At 42.5% G+C, this 18,820-nt stretch overlaps 2 protein-coding genes across 4 annotated transcripts in view; both read left to right on the top strand.

Moving 5' to 3' along the window:
* LOC134348017 (thiamine transporter 1-like) overlaps nt 1–14,034 on the top strand; it is a 34,520-nt gene extending 20,486 nt beyond the window's left edge. Inside the window, exons 6-7 of one of the 2 annotated variants that reach the window (XM_063050761.1) lie at nt 1,632–1,785; nt 13,902–14,034. In XM_063050761.1, the coding sequence (XP_062906831.1) occupies nt 1,632–1,785; nt 13,902–13,903 (156 nt within the window). In that variant the 3' untranslated portion in view covers nt 13,904–14,034. Of the gene's footprint in view, nt 1–1,631; nt 6,563–13,901 lie in introns of those variants that run through there. The other variant, XM_063050760.1, reaches the window with a different exon arrangement.
* The window catches only part of gpr161a (G protein-coupled receptor 161a), a 37,727-nt gene continuing 20,573 nt past the window's right edge, over nt 1,667–18,820 (top strand). The window contains exons 1-2 of one of the 2 annotated variants that reach the window (XM_063050763.1): nt 1,667–1,785; nt 13,902–14,301. In XM_063050763.1, coding sequence (XP_062906833.1) covers nt 13,940–14,301 — 362 coding nt within the window. In that variant the 5' untranslated portion in view covers nt 1,667–1,785; nt 13,902–13,939. Of the gene's footprint in view, nt 1,786–11,146; nt 11,291–13,901; nt 14,302–18,820 lie in introns of those variants that run through there. The other variant, XM_063050762.1, reaches the window with a different exon arrangement.

Below are 18,820 nucleotides of genomic sequence, written 5' to 3'. Positions count from 1 at the left end.
TTCAAAGTAATCATCCTGGAAATGTGTGTCCTTGATAAAGATAACAGGCCTGCTGAAATACCACCAATTATGGAGAAGCTGCAATATCATCTTTGTAAGAGCTTTAAGCTTTCTTCTTCCTCCGTAATAAATGCCTTCAGAGATTATGTGGAGGATCGTGGATGCCACATCCCCCAAGATTTACACCCATTACTGAGCTGTTCACAAGTTATTAGTACTGCTGAGTGTGAGAGAGGATTCAGTCACATGAACTTGATAATAACAACAACATACTCAAGAATTCTCATGAATCATGTATCAGCACTTATGTTTGTTAAACTACACGGACCTCCTCTAGTTCAGTGGAATCCTGAGCCGTATGTCACATCATGGCTGCAGTACCACAGATCAGCAGATGACACCAGGACAAGAGTAGCTTTAGACCCCCGAACACATATTACGCCGACCCTTTGTGGAAATTATTGTGAAACTTCTCATTGGTGGCCTTTAGTAAACAGGTAATTACTTTTAAATTGGTAAAATACATAATTACGACCTTTTCTTGATAATTATATTTTATGATAATTAGTGCAACCGTGCAATACTTTGTCATATTATTAAATTAAGTATTATATGTTTTATTGTACCAGTTATACACAGAAATGTAGTGATAGGCTATAATCTTGTCAATGTCTTAACTATCAATATATTTCTGTGGAGCTCTGGAATTCATATATTTCTTTCATCCTGGTTCAGCTCCGGCACCAAAAAAATTAGCACTGCACCCTGATGTAATTTATAGTTTTTTATTATAAATTGCAATGTACTGCTGCCGAAAAACAAATTTCACAATGTATGCCAGTGATATTAAACCTGATTCGTTATTCTACTTGTGTTATTTTCCTCTGTGATTGATTTGAAGCTGCCAGTATTCTGTCTCTATTGCTGAAACATCTCTTGTGTTCCACTTGGTAGGAAAAACCAGGGAAACCCTGTCTTTCTTCTTCAAGTCAGTAACAGCTAGATCATGGTTCAAGTGTTTTAGAGTGTCAGTGAAGGGTGCGATGTTTCTATTAGTGTGACAAAACTGTATAGTGCAGCATCAGTTCTAGCCCCTCCTGTCAATATTGCCCTCCAGTGTTCGCCCAGTGGATTGCACGCGTGCATACGTTCATCAGCGGACTGCTGCGAGCTCTTGCCGATAACACCCACAGGCCATCAATTTAAAGGACATGTCACTCAGGGACTTGGGCTGTATATATTATTTTTGTGTGACTGTATGTTTACTGCTATTTTATATGTGCTATGTGTGCCTTGTGCTGTGTATGACTCTTGGTACTGTGTTTTGTACCTTGGCCCTGGAGGAACACTGTTTCGTTTGGCTGTATTCATGGGTATTTGTGTATGGTCGAATGATAATTAAATGAACTTGAACTTGAAAACATATTTAAAAATAAATGTGAGGCATTACTAGTTAAATACTTCCATGCTCTGTAAAATAACCCCTACAGATGTTGATATACACTAATGCATAGAATGGTAGAATTGTGGCTACTGATTGATAAAGGATACTATGTGTATTTTCTTTAACTGAAATTTGTTTTCTACTGACTAAATAAGTTGTTTATTAAAATTATGTGTTTTCTTTCTAGTTTCTAGCGTACACCATTTACTTTGCAGCGATTGCAATACTCTTTCTGATCTTTGGTGCATACAGCGTTATAAAGAAACAAGGAGAAGGTTTGCAAGCAGTTGAAAACACCTCTGATTGCTCGGACTGCGGGGAAGTGTCGCCTAGGCTGACTTGTAAGCAGAAATGACACGTGATGTTATCTTTAGCCATCCTCATTACAAATTTCACTATTTTAAATGATTAGTGGTATAGCACTGATTAGATCATTTCTTCACTTCTGCACAGTGTCACTAATCAAAAATTTACTTGAAGCTACAGTCGTTTCTTCATTGCAACTTCACCAAAATCCTGCACTTTGTTTATGCCAAAGGACAGGATTTTGAAAGGGGCAGATTTTCTGCAAAATCCAGGTTTATGGATCGACACCCTCTTCTAATACATGCTTAAAATCTGCATGATGTTATGTAATCACCTGTTAACGTTGCTCAGATACTCCAAGCCCTCTATTAATTTTGAAACCTCTCCAGTTATATATGTTCGAACCTTGTTCAACTTGATATGATCGAAGAACATATCTCGCTTCAATTCCTCCTGACACCAACCCATCTTTCAATGTAGGCTGATCATGTTGACTTCTTTCCATTTCCATTTCTCCAACCCACTCCAAACCTGCTATCACATTTCATACTCAAAGCACAGCATCTAACCTCTCTGCCCTTGCTGATCATCATATCTCCAGCTATCTTTAAATTCTTGGAATGCGTTGAAACCTCCAAAGTCCATGCCCGTCTTTCCCCGAACAAGCTGTATGAATTCTTGACCCACCTGCAACCTTTACAGCTGACCATCTTTTTCAATAATCATCTGGCCATAGATTAAAAATTTCCAATGATTTCTCATCGCATACCTGTGATGTTTTTTTTGCCATTTTGGGGGTACAGAGAAATGCTCCTATTCCTCATGTTACACGTTGCGCTCAACAACATCATCTGAAAGTGATTCCTGTTCCCTGTGCCGCTGATAATGCCTCAACAGCTCCCCCCAACCCACCTTTTGACTTAGTGGAGGCCTCTATCAAATTTCTGGCCTGGCATAGTGAATTGAATTCACTTTATTACTTACATCCTTCATATACATGAAAGTAAAAATCTTTACGTTACGTCTCTGTCTAAATATGCAATGTGCAATTTATAGTAATTTGTGATAAATAGTATGTACAAGATGAGTGAAAACTTTCTCCTAATAAAGATTGGAAAAGTCCAATTCATTGTCTTTGATCTCAGCCCCTCTCTTCCCCCCCCCCCCAAAAAAAACAAACACAATTCCCTGGATACATGGCTCTGTTCCTTTTTCCAACAGCCCCCTTAAATGGAACAAGACCTTGGGTTTGATTCAGGGTTGTATTTGAACTTTGATCTCAGATATACATCATAATGTAAACCACCTTTTTGCCCTTGTTTCAATTCATGCTGTTGAAACTCTCATCAAACCTCAAGCCATTGCTTTTAGTGGTCTCTTTTGTTTTATTTCCTTACACTTGAGGTCATAAAGAAAAGTCAGGCAAAAGAGTCCTGCTCCCATGTTTTCACACCTTTCTTTATTGAATCTCAGTCTGGTAACGATTTAGAATTCATATCCTTTTCAGTTTTCTCCTTTGCCTCCCCTCCTAAATATGTAATCTACTGCCTTAAAGTACTCGGACCACCTAGGTGTCTCCATCCTCAGATTCAATTGTCCACCACTGGTGCCTGGGCTTTTACCTCCCAAAGCCTTTATCTTTCTAAACTGCTTTGGTTCTCTACACCTTTCCTCCTCCAAGACAAACCTCTATGAACTTTGATCATCTACTCTAATATCTCCATCCAGTTCAGTTTTAAATTTTGCTTGGTCTTATTCCTGTCAAGCTTTCTGGTTTTTCCCACTTTAAGGTATTTAAGGCAAATTTATTGTAATTTGGGTAAATGTTGGAAATCTGATAGCTGTAATCTAAAGAAACTCTTTCCCTCGTTTTTTTTTCTTAATAAAATTAATCTCATTTTGGTGACTGAATGGACCACACAGAGACTGTAGATGTAAAACATCTTTTATTCAGCATGTCAAGGAGATACTCGGGAAGGATTTCCCCTGAAGAATTTAACGAGAATATCTCTAAAAGGTATACCAAGATCTGGTACTTCTTTTAAGCACAAAAATAACAAAAGTTGATTAAATACGATTTCTGTAGTTACAGTTATATGGTTTACTTCAACAATTTGGATGTATACAAGTAACTTTGTAGAGTTACGTATTTACAATGAGCACACCTCAATGGATACCTTTTGAATATTCAAGCATTTTGTGGATGATCCAAAGGGTTCTGAACATAACACCTCAAACAATCAAAATATACCTCTTTTACCTAAGTATAGAGGGGTGTCTCCTTGGATACAAAAACACTCCAACTATTGATTGACAGAATAAGTGTACCATAACACTGTGTTAGTGGCAGAAATATGTATTTAACTGTGCTTTAAGTGATAAGATGCTCACTTGATCCCTGATTTCATCCTGGGAGTTTCAATGTGGCCCAGTTGACAGGTACGCTCATCTATTGTTTTGCCCTATACAAATTATACTAGTGCAAAACGAGAAAGTCCCACCTCATAGCTGGTTTCAGTGTCCTAAAAGTATGAATGGTTGTTATATACAATAAAGTACCTATGTACAAGTGTCAATAGAAAAAATTGTCATGTCAGTTTCTTAAGTGCTCACCTGTTATAAATTGGTAAGCGGTGATCAAATAAACTGGTGTCTATTTGATTATTGCTTGTAAGTTAAATTTGAATAGTTTATTTTTGAAAACTGGTTCTCATTTATACTAATGGCTGCTCTCCACATAATTGTTGATGTCTAACATTTCTTAACAGCATTCATGTATTTCCAAGTAATGGAAGGATAATACTGGATTCTAAAAAAAGTTAACTAATATATTTATTGTAATGGTAAACATTGCTGTTTAGTTGAGCCTCTACTATGTTTGTCAAAGTTAATGAGGTAATAGATCTCTTGATCAGTATTGAATATTATATTTAAATGTTTCTCACGTGGTCAGGAAGATTATTTTAAGTTCTCATGTTAAATCTAACTGGTTTTGGACAAATGTCTGATTTACATTTTAATTGCACCATATTGAGGTATTAGAGGTCTGCACAATACTTAGGTGAGAACTAGTGAACAAAATAATTGGTTCATTAAGAAATTCACGGCGGTAGCTTCAAATATCGATAAACAGCATTCATTGTGAGCTTTTGATTTAAGTATTGGGCTGATGTAATACGAAGTGTAGACAGTGTTTCAAACTTGAATATTTTCTTTCATCAAACAATATTAATGTTGAATGATTAGTGTGTACTTGTGAGAGAAAAACTTGAAAATAAAGTGGAAATAAAGTTTCTTATCAAAATTCAGGCAATAACACAAATGTATTAAATTGTAGAGAGGAAGGTATTGTTAAAACTACAAACTTTTGCAATAATGAGAATACTTTGGGCAGTAGATTCCCAGAATTGTTTTATAATCAAAGCCATTGTTTGTCCTTGAAGGAAATTGCAAGGATTTGTGAAATTCTACACTTTCCTTTTCTTAAATTTTGATTAAAATTCAGTTTTGTATGAGTAAAAATAAGTTACAAGAACATGCATTCAATAGAAGGGCACTGAGGTATGTGCATGGATGTAGAGGCCAAGAGATTTAAATAAAATAGGGTTGGAGCAGGTTATTCAATTCACAATAAACTGGAAAAAATATATTAGAACTGTAGATATTATAAATGAGGTGCAGGGAAGGATCTTTATTACATTTATTAACTAACTTCTATGTAATTTTATTAATTGTTTTGCTGTATATTTATTTTGAAAGTGGTTTGCTTTTGTCAGTTAAATTCAACTTGATTTTTATTACACGCATGCCTAGTATATTTTTGAATAAAGTGTATTACTGAACATTGTAATTGCATTAATAGACTTCATCCTTCCATTCCATGTGATTGTACTATCATGAATTCAATTGGAAGCTATTTAAATTCTGTTTCTACTTTTTGATAGAAATGCACTTTAACATGTTTATGATATTTGCGTTGCAAATATTAAAACTAGTTTAATCAAAAATTGTGCATTTATGTGTTTGTTTATCGTAAGTCAAATGTGGATTTACTTCACTTTGGGAAAGCAATGGTTCTTGAAGCTTCATCTAATCCTGAATATGTACTTAATGCAAAATTTAAAAGTAGTGCAATTATCAACTGAGTAAAAAGTACAAATTACAGCTGAGTTTTTAACCAATTTGAGTGGGTGGGGTTAAAGGTTTTGTGGGGATAAAATAAAAATGTGCACAATGCTCTTGAAATAGACATGTATTCTGATATGGAAGATGATTGTTAGAGAGAGAAAAAGGTTCGAAGATGTGTTCAAACCACTTAATCTGGAAATCCCTGTCTCCTGACTGCTCAAAGTAGAGAAGGGGAAATTGGGATGATATTGAGATATACGGTCAGTGGGTAACATTTAATGTGAGCTTAGACAGAGGTGAGGTATATGGGCCCCCAAATCCTAAAAACTTTCTAAGGGGCGCAATTGAGAGCATCCTGACTGGCTGCATCACTGCCTGGTGTGGGAACTGTACTTCCCTGAACTGCAGGACTCTGCAGAGAGTGGTGTGGACAGCCCAGCGCATCTGTACTTGTGAACTTCTCATGATTCAGGACATTTACAAAGATAGGTGTGTAAAAAGGGCCCGAAGGATCATTGGAGACCCGAGTCACCCCAACCACAAACTGTTCCAGCTGCTACCATCCGGGAAATAATACCGCAGCAAAAAAGCCAGGACCAGCAGGCTCCGGGACAGCTTCCACTAGGCCATCAGGCTGCTTAATTCATGCTGAAACAACTGTGTTTCTATGTTATATTGACTACCCTATAAGACATATTTATTATAAATTACTATAAATTGCACATTTAAACAGAGACATAATGTAAAGATTTTTACACATGTATATGTAAGTAATAAAGTCAATTCAATTCATTAGTTTTAGATTTTAAGCTGCTTGCATTTTATTTTATGTTAGTACAAATACTTTATTCCTTCCTCCATTTGCAAAAACACTGCTGTTAGATCTGCAAATGCGAGGAATTCTGCAGATGCTGGAAATTCCTCCAACCTTATCTACTGATGTCTACTATAAGCCTACTGACTCTCACAGCTATCTGGACTATTCCTCTTCTCACCCTGTCTCTTGCAAAAATGCCATCCCCTTCTCGCAATTCCTCCGTCTCCGCCGCATCTGCTCTCAGGATGAGGCTTTTCATTCCAGGATGAGGGAGATGTCCTTTTTTAAAGAAAGGGGCTTCCCTTCCTCCACCATCAATTCTGCTCTCAAACGCATCTCTCCCATTTCACGCACATCTGCTTTCACTCCATCCTCCCGTCACCCCACTAGGAATAGGGTTCCCCTGGTCCTCACCTACCACCCCACCAGCTTCCGGGTCCAACATGTTATTCTCTGTAACTTCCGCCACCTCCAACGGGATCCCACCACTAAGCACATCTTTCCCTCCCCCCCCCGCTTTCCGCAGGGATTGCTCCCTATGCGACTCCCTTGTCCATTTGTCCCCCCCATCCCTCCCCACTGATCTCCCTCCTGGCACTTATCCTTGTAAGCAGAACAAGTGCTACACATGCCCTTACACTTCCTCCCTTACCACCATTCAGGGCCCCAGACAGTCCTTCCAGGTGAGGCGACACTTCACCTGTGAGTCGGCTGGGGTGATATACTGCGTCCGGTGCTCCCGATGTGGCCTTCTATATATTGGCGAGACCCGACGCAGACTGGGAGATTGTTTTTCTGAACACCTATGGTCTGTCCGCCAGAGAAAGCAGGATCTCACAGTGGCCACACATTTTAATTCCACATCCCATTCCGATTCTGATATGTCTATCCACAGCCTCCTCTACTGTAAAGATGAAGCCACACTCAGGTTGGAGGAACAACACCTTATATTCCGTCTGGGTAGCCTCCAACCTGATGGCATGAACATTGACTTCTCTAACTTATGCTAATGCCCCACCTCCCCCTCGTACCCCATCCGTTATTTATTTATATACACACATTCTCTCTCTCTCTCTGTCCCTCTGACTATACCCCTTGCCCATCCTCTGGGCTTCCCCCCTCCCCCTTTTCCTTCTCCCTGGGCCTCCTGTCCCATGATCCTCTCATATCCCTTTTGCCAATCACCTGTCCAGCTCTTGGCTCCATCCCTCCCCCTCCTGTCTTCTATCATTTTGGATCTCCCCTCCCCCTCCCACTTTCAAATCTCTTACTAGCTCTTCTTTCAGTTGGTCCTGACAAAGGGTCTCGACCTGAAACGTCGACTGTACCTCTTCCTAGAGATGCTGCCTGGCCTGCTGCGTTCACCAGCAACTTTGATGTGTGTGGCTGTTAGATCTACCTGCATGGAAGGCTGAGGCTTCTTACTGCTTAGGCAAATTGTTCTTTCTAATAACAAATAAGAATCAGAAAAAATGCAGCTTCTGGAAATCTGAAAGAAAATTGTAAAGTGGTGCTGAAGTAACAGTTTTAAGAGTATTATTTTGAATGTGCATGGGGATTAATATCTAAGAATACTGTTTTGTTAAGCTTACTTTTTGTCCTATAATCTTATATTGTGTGCCATCTATACTCATATACATCAATCTGCAAGCTGGTATAATCTGCTGTGCATTGCAGCAAATACTTGGTCATTGTGGAGGAGTTGAATTATAGTCATACGTAATGGAAACGGTTCCTTTGGCTCAGTGACCATCGAGCTCCCATTTAGATTCACCCCACACTGATCTCGTTTACCAACATTGTTGATTATCCATGGTGAATGGTTTCTAGATGTCTGCATGTCATTGGGATTTGGGGAGAAACCCATGCAGTCACAGAGTACGCAGGCTTCACACATACAGCACCCACAGTCAGGCTTGAACCCCTGTTGTTGGGAATGTGAGGCAACAGTTCTGTAGGTGTGCCATTATGGGCAAGAGATTGCCTACGTTTCCAGTTTTGAGTGTTCTGATGTGGCTTATAAGACTAACAGAACCAGAGACTTTCACAGTTTGGACATATGAAATAGCAGTTTGTATAATTTCACAATGATACTCCCCTTCAGCAGCCTACGCAGGGTTCTGTGTACCCCTAGTACAGCTTCAGCACAAAGCAAAGGACTTTCAAGACTTGGTTTGAATGTTGCATGTCTTCAAGGAAGCATTGGGCACATCCTTAAATACTTTTATTTGTCTCCCCACCAATCTCCTCCCACAATGGGGCTCTAAATAGAGTGCCCATTTTGGGTATCTGGTATTAAGCATATGAACTATATGCTTCAGTGAATGAGTCAATTTTGGCTTGGAGCTTGGCAAATACACATCATCTGCTTAATGCAATTTGACTAAGTTTAGATACATTTGGTTTTGCAGTGTTATTGTCATGTGTTGAACAGTTGGGTCTGTTGGTTAGCTCCACTCCCTTTTGAAATTTATTGGAGGTGAGGTGCAACATTGCAGTAAGAACAGTGGAGAAAAGTGCTGGGCCATTGGCAGAACCTTGTTGACTGCTTCAATGAGTTTTAATCAGTCCTGGACTCACTGTTTAGGAAGATGACTTGCACACTTTTACATATCAACATGTGAAGTAGAATGGTTGCTGCAGCCAGCTGAATTTGAGGACTGCGTATGGCTATAGCCAAGGGTTCCGAACATAAGCTGTGTGTACAGGTAAAGATAGAAATCAGGGATGCGGTTAGTGTGTGCAATTAGAGCTTGGGGTCAGCAAAATATGTTGGGGGAATGTTCGGGAACATACACAGTCTGGGGAGTTGTTGAGCACCTGTGAGGCGGGGAGGGTGGCAGTAGGCAAGGTTGTGTGTGAGGGAGCATGGGAGGTAGTTGGGAGTTGTGTCTTATGAAAATGAGTCTTCACCTTTATGTGTCAACAGTGATACCAACCAGCAGAACCTGGACTCCAGGTGTCTTCAGCTCCTTGCTTTGTGATGACTATGTGGTAACTGGTGTACAACAACTGCCCTGTGTTAATTTTGGAATTAGACACCTCCAGCTTCCACTCCACAGTATGAAGTTTGGGGCCTGAAATGTTAGGATCCTCATAGGCCCTGATCCACTAACAAACTGGAATACCTGTCTACTGTTGTAGCTTGCAAACTTGGGGGTTTTGACATTGACCTGATACGTGGTTTGCAGGAGTAATCTGAAGAACAAATGACGTGCTTATGGTGAGCTTTGCTGTCAAACTTTACAAAAGCCTTGGCAGCCTTTGGTTCACTTCAAAAGAAAACTAAAACGCCACTGTTACAGGTGCACAGGCCCCAACCCTGGTAGTTCCAGAAAAGTCCAAGGAAGACATACCCCAAATTTGAAAAAAAAACTTGTTCTACATTCCAAAGGGAGACAAATCCTTCTAGTCAACTTCAACCCACTGGTAAGGCATGATAGAGTCATTTAGGAAACAGTGAGGTCTTTCTTTTGACAAAATTCTTGGAGCATACCTCAAGGTAATGTAGTATACCTCAACTTTTGGAGCAAACGTCACATGTCAGAGGGCCCCGCACAAACTATCATGATAACACCCCCGGGTCGAACAGTGGCACCTGTTCGAAGATATCCTAGCCGGAATGAAGGACTGCAGAGATGTTTGTATCACCTGCGGTACAACAGGCACTGACTTATGGACTGATCTCTGACAGACTGGCCCCAAAACCACCGTGAACTGAGGCGTTGCCCTCAATGACCCGACAAAGACAGCGTCCTACGGACGATCCTGTCAACTGCTCGTCCACAGGAGCTGTATTGATTTCACAGACTGTAGGCTGCGATGGACTGTGTTATACTTTGTAACTGCAGCAAATAACTCGGAGCGGCATTCAGAATAAAAAAAACAGGAAATGCGGAAGGTACTCAGCAACTAAGAGAGAAACAGAGCTGATGCTTCAGGGCCACGATAGCCTTGCGATCTGAAGGTCTTGCAATGAATGGCGAGGACGTTACATCTGGAGAGAACAGGGAGAGGAGGACAAATATGTCTCTAATGCCTAAGCGGACACAGTGCAGACTCGATGCGGTGTGATTGGTGTGTGTGCAAAACCCGGGAAGGGAGGTGGGAACTCGCGGCAACTTTTGATCTCAGTTGGTGCTGAATTAGTAGCCGCTCTTTATTAGTGAACTGGGCAGAAGGGTATGGTGAAACCCGGCGCTGCAGCAGCGAACCAAACTCTGGGTCGGTGCAGAGATTCCTCGCCGGCCAGGCTCTTCCACGCCACCGATTTTCGCAGAAGTTTTGGTAGCTAACAACTTTAAAACAATAAGATGTACGCTGTTTGAAGTGTTCTTTTTTAATCAAAAGGACGGCGCGCCGCTCCTTGGGCACAGAGGCGCGGTGAGCTGTGTTCTGGGCTCTTGCTGTGCCCGGAGCGCCGAGACCACCCAGGGTGCAGGCAGGGAGAGTCTCCTCGCAGCCCGACGCCATTGCACGAAGCGGCTGGGGTGGCGGGCGAGCGTATCTGGCCGCGAGGAAGCAGAGCAAGAAGCTCCTGGCTAAAATCTTGGCCTTTTGAGAATATGCGGAGAAAGGAACTTTGCGCAGGGAAGGTGAGACGTGCCATTTGTGGAAGGGTTATTGTGTGCGGTGAAGGAAGTGAAAGCAGGAAAAGTTGTTAGAGCTGAGGAGACAAAGGAAGCTGATGGTCGGGTTTAGTCACTGCACAGGACGGGGGAGGGGGTGCTGCCTAATGCTTCGTCCCCGTTGCCTCAAACCCCTCAGTGTCGGGGAACTGAGGGGAGGGTGGGGAAAGGGTTCCCAGCCGCGGTCTAGTCTTTGTGCGGAGTTGCGGGGGTCCTGCTGCCCTGAGTCATGCCCGTCTGTGTCACTTCCACCCGCGAACAGCCCGTTGCACCCCGGCGGCCGACGGTTACCGGCAAATCCAAACAAAACTTTGTTTGAAGGAAATGAATGGGTTCGGGTGATTTCTGGCGAGAAAGAATGAAGCTGTTGGCCCCTCCGGGAAAGGGAGCTGCATCCCCCATCTAGCCCCAGACGCTGAAAGCAACTTTCCTCAGAAATCAAATTTAACGGGGGTCAGAGGGGGAGACATTCGATGGATCGTCTATGCTCCTTACAATTAAAAACAAGTCACATATTTATAAAAGCACGTTTATATTTTCTTTATCCATTTCCCTATCCTTTTTTCAACCTGATCCGAACCGTACACTCGCCCTAGTGGTCAGGGAACAGGGTTGGTTCTTTAAAAATCCCTCACACGGGAAGATGACTTGTGGGTTGTTGAAACGACGCTTGAACAAATGTGAACAATGAAGATTGCATGACAGCGCAAAATAAAATAGGTTAGGTTCCTTGTAAAAAAAATCCTGTCCTGATCCCCATAGTCCTTGAGATTCACAGTTTTCAAGGTGATTGGAGTACTTGCACCAGTCACATTTATATTAGGATTTTTAAAAGATGTAATAACGTTCCACTAGTTGGTACAATTCCGACAGACGTTTGCACAGGACAGACTATGAAGCTCCTTCATAGTGCTGGGTTTCTTGCGCCGGCTTGAAGGGGTGGGACAAAGGGTTAGGGAGGGATATTCAGAGTTTTGCACTTGGCAGTCGAGACGTGTCTGCATTTGCTTATGATTTAATTGGTTCAGAAATGGAAATTTACTGAACTGGAGATCACAGAGAAAGGATAGGAATTACCGAGGTGGGGAATTTGAGGCATTGGGAAACTAGGATAAGAAGTTAAAAATAAAATCGTTCTTTAATCGGAAGTCATTGTAATTTAACATTTATTTCAAGAAGTCTAGAATACAAGAGCAGGGATGTGATACTGAGGCTTTTAAGGCACTGGTAAGACCTCACCTTGAGTATTGTGAACAGTTTTGTGCTCCTCACCTAAGAAAAGATGTGCTGGCATTGGAGAGGGTTCAGAGGAAGTTCACAAGGATGATTCCAGGAATGAAAGGTTTATCATACGAGGAACGTTTGATGGCTCTGGGTCTGTACTCACTGGAATTTAGAAGGATGGGGGGGGAGGGGAATTTCATTGAAACCTTTTGAATGTTGAAAGGACTGGACAGAGTAGATGTGGAAGGGATGTTTCCCATGGTGGGGGAGATTTGGAGAAGAGGGCACAGCTTCAGGATAGAGGGGCGTCCGTTTAAAACAGAGATGCAGAGAAATTTCTTGAGCCAGAGGGTGGTGAATTTGTTACTGTAGCCAGCTGTGGAGGCAAGGTCGTTGGTATATTTAAGGCAGAGCTTGATAGGTTCTTGACTGGACACAGCATCAAAGGTTATGGGGAGAAGGCTGGGGAGTGGGGCTGAGGAGGGGGAAAGAAGGATCAGCCATGATTAAGTGGTGGAGCAGACTCAATGGGTCAAATGGCTTAACTCTACTCCTATGTCCATGGTCTTATGGTCTTACAAACAAAAGGACATTTGAGGCTTGGTCCAGATTTGTACCTGAGCATTGGATCGCTCACATACACATACTCATCGGGAAGTTGGTTAAGAGTTTGCTAGAAAAGTCAAATCCAGAGACAATAACAATGAGATTAAGGATGAGGATTTCAGCATCGAGTAAACTGAGGTAGTTACAACAGAACATAATGCTAAAGAGGTGGAAATATGCAGGCTTAGTAATGTGTGATCATAGAGAAACTGGCATTGTGAATGCTTGGACATAGATCCACAGAGTTGCCAGAGTGAGGGCTGAAGATGCTGATGAAGGAACAGAGATGATGACAAGGAATAAAACCAGTAGGTAGTTTTGTTTTTTCCATTGCGAATGCAGGGTAAGCACCTTCAAAATTTCAAAGTAGAGAAGGGGTTAAGAGAAGTTATGGGCAAGTTTTGGGTGTGATCAATTTTCACACAGACATTGATATTAAGTTTTCAAATTATGTCTTCAAGTGGTAGATGCTGTGTAGGACAGGGTCAAGTATAGATCCGTAGGAGACACTAGCAGTGGGGGTGGGGTGGCATCCCAGCTTATTCTCAGGATAAGAAAGGAACCAGAAGGTTGTGGGCCCTTCCACCTAGACAACATTGCAGAGGCATCAAAGGAGGGTGGTGTGGTCGATCAGGATGAGGGAGTTGTGTATCTGCCATTTATTTGCTAAAATATTTTGACTTGGTGATCTTAACGTATATGTGCCTTATATTTCATACAATTAATTTTTCTTATATTTCTGGTTCAGGACTCAAGCATGCCATTTACCTATCCTACAACTTCACAATGAACTATAATACCAGTGTCAATAGAAGTGGAGGAAGCAACTCTACCCAGGAAGATGGTGGACTCATTATTGCAGCTTCAGTTGCCATCATTGTCATTGCTGTGTTGATCTTTCTGGGAAACCTGGTGATTGTTGTAACTCTATACAAAAAGTCATACCTCTTGACTCCGAGCAACAAGTTTGTTTTCAGTCTGACGCTTTCTAATTTTCTGCTGTCTGTTCTGGTGCTCCCTTTTATCATCACAAGCTCCATCAAGCGAGAATGGATCTTCGGAGTGGTGTGGTGCAACCTTACAGCACTGCTTTGCATGCTTACCAGCTCTGCCAGTATGATGACCCTTGGAGTCATTGCAATAGACCGGTAAGAAATATTTCTTCAGGGAACTGTACATCCTGAGTAGAGCTACATTGCGTCTAGATTCTGCAGAAAGGGGAAGTATTTACATACTGGCAATCACTTGATTCAAAATCTTGTTAAGTGGAAAAAAAACCCTGAGGAACTTTCATTGCCTGTGTATTGTATTTGACCATTCAATACAGAATATATTTTAATTGCATTGCTCCTAACTGAATGGAAGTTACAATATTTTAAAGAAAATTACCCTCAGGTATGGAACAGAATTGCAATTTCTGAAAATGATACCTGGATTTTCACAGTGTTCAAAATTGTCAGGGTATCAAAGTCACTGAAACATAAATATTTGCAAACTACTAATGACAATAATTGCTGCCATTACCTGTTTATCCTTAAGTGATTAAGGATAAACAGGTAATGGCCGGGATAATTTGAGTAAAATGAAGGGAAACATATCTGTTGCATAATATCAATACCTTCAAGTGCTTTACAAAGCTTTAACGGAAAAATAGAGAGTTTGGTCAGAGTTGAACATAGAAGTTCTAAAAGTGAAGAAAAAGAGCTGAAAAGGCAAGGAGTTTTCAAAAATCCATAAAGTAAGTCAAAGAAATCAAAATCATCAGCTTTGGTAGATTCAATCACAGACAAGAGAAAATCTGCAGATGCTGGAAGTCCAAGCAACACACACAAAATGCTGGAGGAACTCAGCAGGCCGGGCAGCATCTATGGAAAAAAGGACAGTCAACGTTTTGGGCCAGAACCCTTTGGCAGGACTGGGGGTGGGGGGGAAGCTGAGGAGTATGTTTACGAGGTAGAGGGAGGGAAGAGAGAAACACAAGGTGATAGGTGAAACCTGAAGGGGGAGGGATGAAGTAAAGAGCTGGGAATTTTATTGGTGAAAGAGACAGAAGGCAATGGAAGAAAGATAAGCGGGGAGGAGCCCTAGAGGGTGGCAATGGTGGGCAAGGAGATAAAGTGAGAGAGGGAAAAGAGGATGGGAAATGGGGGGGAGGGCGCGGTTGGGGGGCAGCATTACCAGAAGAAATTGATGTTCATTCCATCAGGTTGGAGGCTACCCAAACGGAATGCAAGATGTTGTTCCTCCAACCTAAGTGTGGCCTTATCACGACAGTGGAGTAGGTCACGGATAGACAATTAAAATGGGTGGCCACTGGGAGATCCCGCGCCTTCTGGTGGATAGAGTGTAGGTGCTCGGCGAAGTGGTTTCCCAATCTACGTCAGGTCTCACTGATATACAGGAGGCCACACGGGAGCACCGGGCACAGTATATGACCCCAGCAGACTCACAGGTGAAGTGTTGCCTCACTGTGGAAGGACTGTTTAAGGCCCTAAATTATAGTGAGGGAGGAGGTACAGGGGCAGGTGTAGCACTTGTTCTATTTGTAAGGGTAAGTGCCGGGAAGGAGATCAGTGGGGAGGGACAAATGAACAAGGGAGTCACGTAGGGAGCAATCCCTGTAAAAAACAGAAAGTTGGTGGGGGGGGTGGAAGGGAAAGGTGTGCTTGGTGGTGGGATCCCATTGGAGATGCTGAAGTTTCGGAGAATTATGTGCTGGACTTGAAGGCTGCTGGGGACAAGAGGAACCCCATCCTTGGTAGCGTGGCGGGACATGGAGTAAGAGCAGACGTGCGTGAAATGGAAAAGGTGCGGTTGTGGGCAGCGTTGATGGTAGAGGAAGGGAAGCCCCTTTCTTTGAAAAAGGAGGACATCTCCTTCATTCTAGAATGAAAAGCCTCATCCTAAGAGCAGATGCGGTGGAGATGGAGAAATTGAGAGAAGGGGATGGCGTTTTTATAAGTAACAGGGTGGGAAGAGATTTATTCCAGGTGGCTATGAGGGTCCATGGGTTTATAATAGACATCAGTAGATAAGCTGTCTCCAGAGATAGAGACAGTGAGATTGAGAAAGGGAAGGGAAAGTGTCAGAAATGGACCAGGGAAATTTGAGTGCCAGGTGGAAGTTGGAGGCAAAGTGGATGAAATCGATGAGTTCAGCACGGGTGCAGGAAGCAGCATCAATGCAGTCATTAGTGTAACGTAGGAAAAGCGCAGGACAGTCACCAGTGTAGGTTTGGAACATAGACTGTTCCACGTAGGCGACAAACAGGCAGGCATAGCTGGGGCCCAGGAGAGTGCCCAAGGCTATACCTTTTGTTTGAAGGAAGTGGGAGGAGCCAAAGCAGAAATTATTTAGAGTGAGGACAAGTTCTGCTAGGCGAAAGAGAGTGGTGGTGGAGGGGAACTGGTTAGGTCTGGGGTCCAAAAAAAAATGGAGAGCTTTGAGGCCTTCCTGGTGGGGGATGGAGGAGTATAGGGACTGGACTTCCATCATAAAAATAAGATGATAGAAACATAGAAACATAGAAAATAGGTGCAGGAGTAGGCCATTCGGCCCTTCGAGCCTGCACCGCCATTTATTATGATCATGGCTGATCATCCAACTCAGAACCCAGCCTTCCCTCCATACCCCGTGACCCCTGTAGCCACAAGGGCCATATCTAACTTCCTTTTAAACATAGCTAATGAACTGGCCTCAACAGTTTGCTGTGGCAGAGAATTCCACAGATTCACCACTCTCTGTGTGAAGAAGTTTTTCCTAACCTCGGTCCTAAAAGGCTTCCCCTCTATCCTCAAACTGTGACCCCTCGTTCTAGACCTCCCCAACATCGGGAACAATCTTCCTGCATCTAGCCTGTCCAATCCCTTTAGGATCTTATACGTTTCAATCAGATCCCCCCTCAATCTTCTAAATTCCAACGAGTACAAGCCCAGTTCATCCAGTCTTTCTTCATATGAAAGACCTGCCATCCCAGGAATCAATCTGGTGAACCTTCTTTGTACTCCCTCTATGGCAAAGATGTCTTTCCTCAGATTAGGGGACCAAAACTGCACACAATACTCCAGGTGTGGTCTCACCAAGGCCTTGTACAACTGCAGTAGTACCTCCCTGCTCCTGTACTCGAATCCTCTCGCTATAAATGCCAGCATACCGTTCGCCTTTTTCACCGCCTGCTGTACCTGCATGCCCACTTTCAATGACTGGTGTATAATGACACCCAGGTCTCGTTGCACCTCCCCTTTTCCTAATCGGCCACCATTCAGATAATAATCTGTTTTCCTATTTTTGCCACCAAAGTGGATAACTTCACATTTATCCACATTAAATTGCATCTGCCATGAGTTTGCCCACTCACCCAACCTATCCAAGTCACCCTGCATCCTCTTAGCATCCTCCTCACTGCTAACACTGCCACCCAGCTTCGTGTCATCCGCAAACTTGGAGATGCTGCATTTAATTCCCTCATCCAAGTCATTAATATATATTGTAAACAACTGGGGTCCCAGCACTGAGCCTTGCGGTACCCCACTAGTCACCGCCTGCCATTCTGAAAAGGTCCCGTTTATTCCCACTCTTTGCTTCCTGTCTGCTAACCAATTCTCCACCCACACCAATACCTTACCCCCAATACCGTGTGCTTTAAGTTTGCACACTAATCTCCTATGTGGGACCTTGTCAAAAGCCTTTTGAAAATCCAAATATACCACATCCACTGGTTCTCCCCTATCCACTCTACTAGTTACATCCTCAAAAAATTCTATGAGATTCGTCAGACATGATTTTCCTTTCACAAATCCATGCTGACTTTGTCCGATCATTTCACCGCTTTCCAAATGTGCTGTTATCACATCCTTGATAACTGACTCCAGCAGTTTCCCCACCACCGACGTTAGGCTAACCGGCCTATAATTCCCCGGTTTCTCTCTCCCTCCTTTTTTAAAAAGTGGGGTTACATTAGCCACCCTCCAATCCTCAGGAACTAGTCCAGAATCTAACGAGTTTTGAAAAATTATCACTAATGCATCCACTATTTCTTGGGCCACTTCCTTAAGCACTCTGGGATGCAGACCATCTGGCCCTGGGGATTTATCTGCCTTCAATCCCTTCAATTTACCTAACACCACTTCCCTACTAACATGTATTTCGCTCAGTTCCTCCATCTCACTGGACCCTCTGTCCCTTACTATTTCTGGAAGATTATTTATGTCCTCCTTAGTGAAGACAGAACCAAAGTAATTATTCAATTGGTCTGCCATGTCCTTGCTCCCCATAATCAATTCACCTGTTTCTGTTTGCAGGGGACCTACATTTGTCTTTATCAGTCTTTTCCTTTTTACATATCTATAAAAGCTTTTACAGTCCGTTTTTATGTTCTCTGCCAGTTTTCTCTCATAATCTTTTTTCCCCTTCCTAATTAAGCCCTTTGTCCTCCTCTGCTGAACTCTGAATTTCTCCCAGTCCTCAGGTGAGCCACTTTCTCTGGCTAATTTGTATGCTACTTCTTTGGAATTGATACTATCCCTAATTTCTCTTGTCAGCCACGGGTGCACTACCTTCCTTGATTTATTCTTTTGCCAAACTGGGATGAACAATTGTTGTAGTTCATCCATGCAACCTTTAAATGCCTGCCATTGCATATCCACCGTCAATCCTTGAAGTGTCATT

This window comes from Mobula hypostoma, chromosome 6 (assembly GCF_963921235.1).
Source record: "Mobula hypostoma chromosome 6, sMobHyp1.1, whole genome shotgun sequence".
Taxonomy (NCBI): Eukaryota; Metazoa; Chordata; class Chondrichthyes; order Myliobatiformes; family Myliobatidae; genus Mobula; species Mobula hypostoma.
The sequence above is the reverse complement of the archived record's forward strand: the minus strand, read 5'-3'. Positions and strand labels throughout refer to the sequence as shown.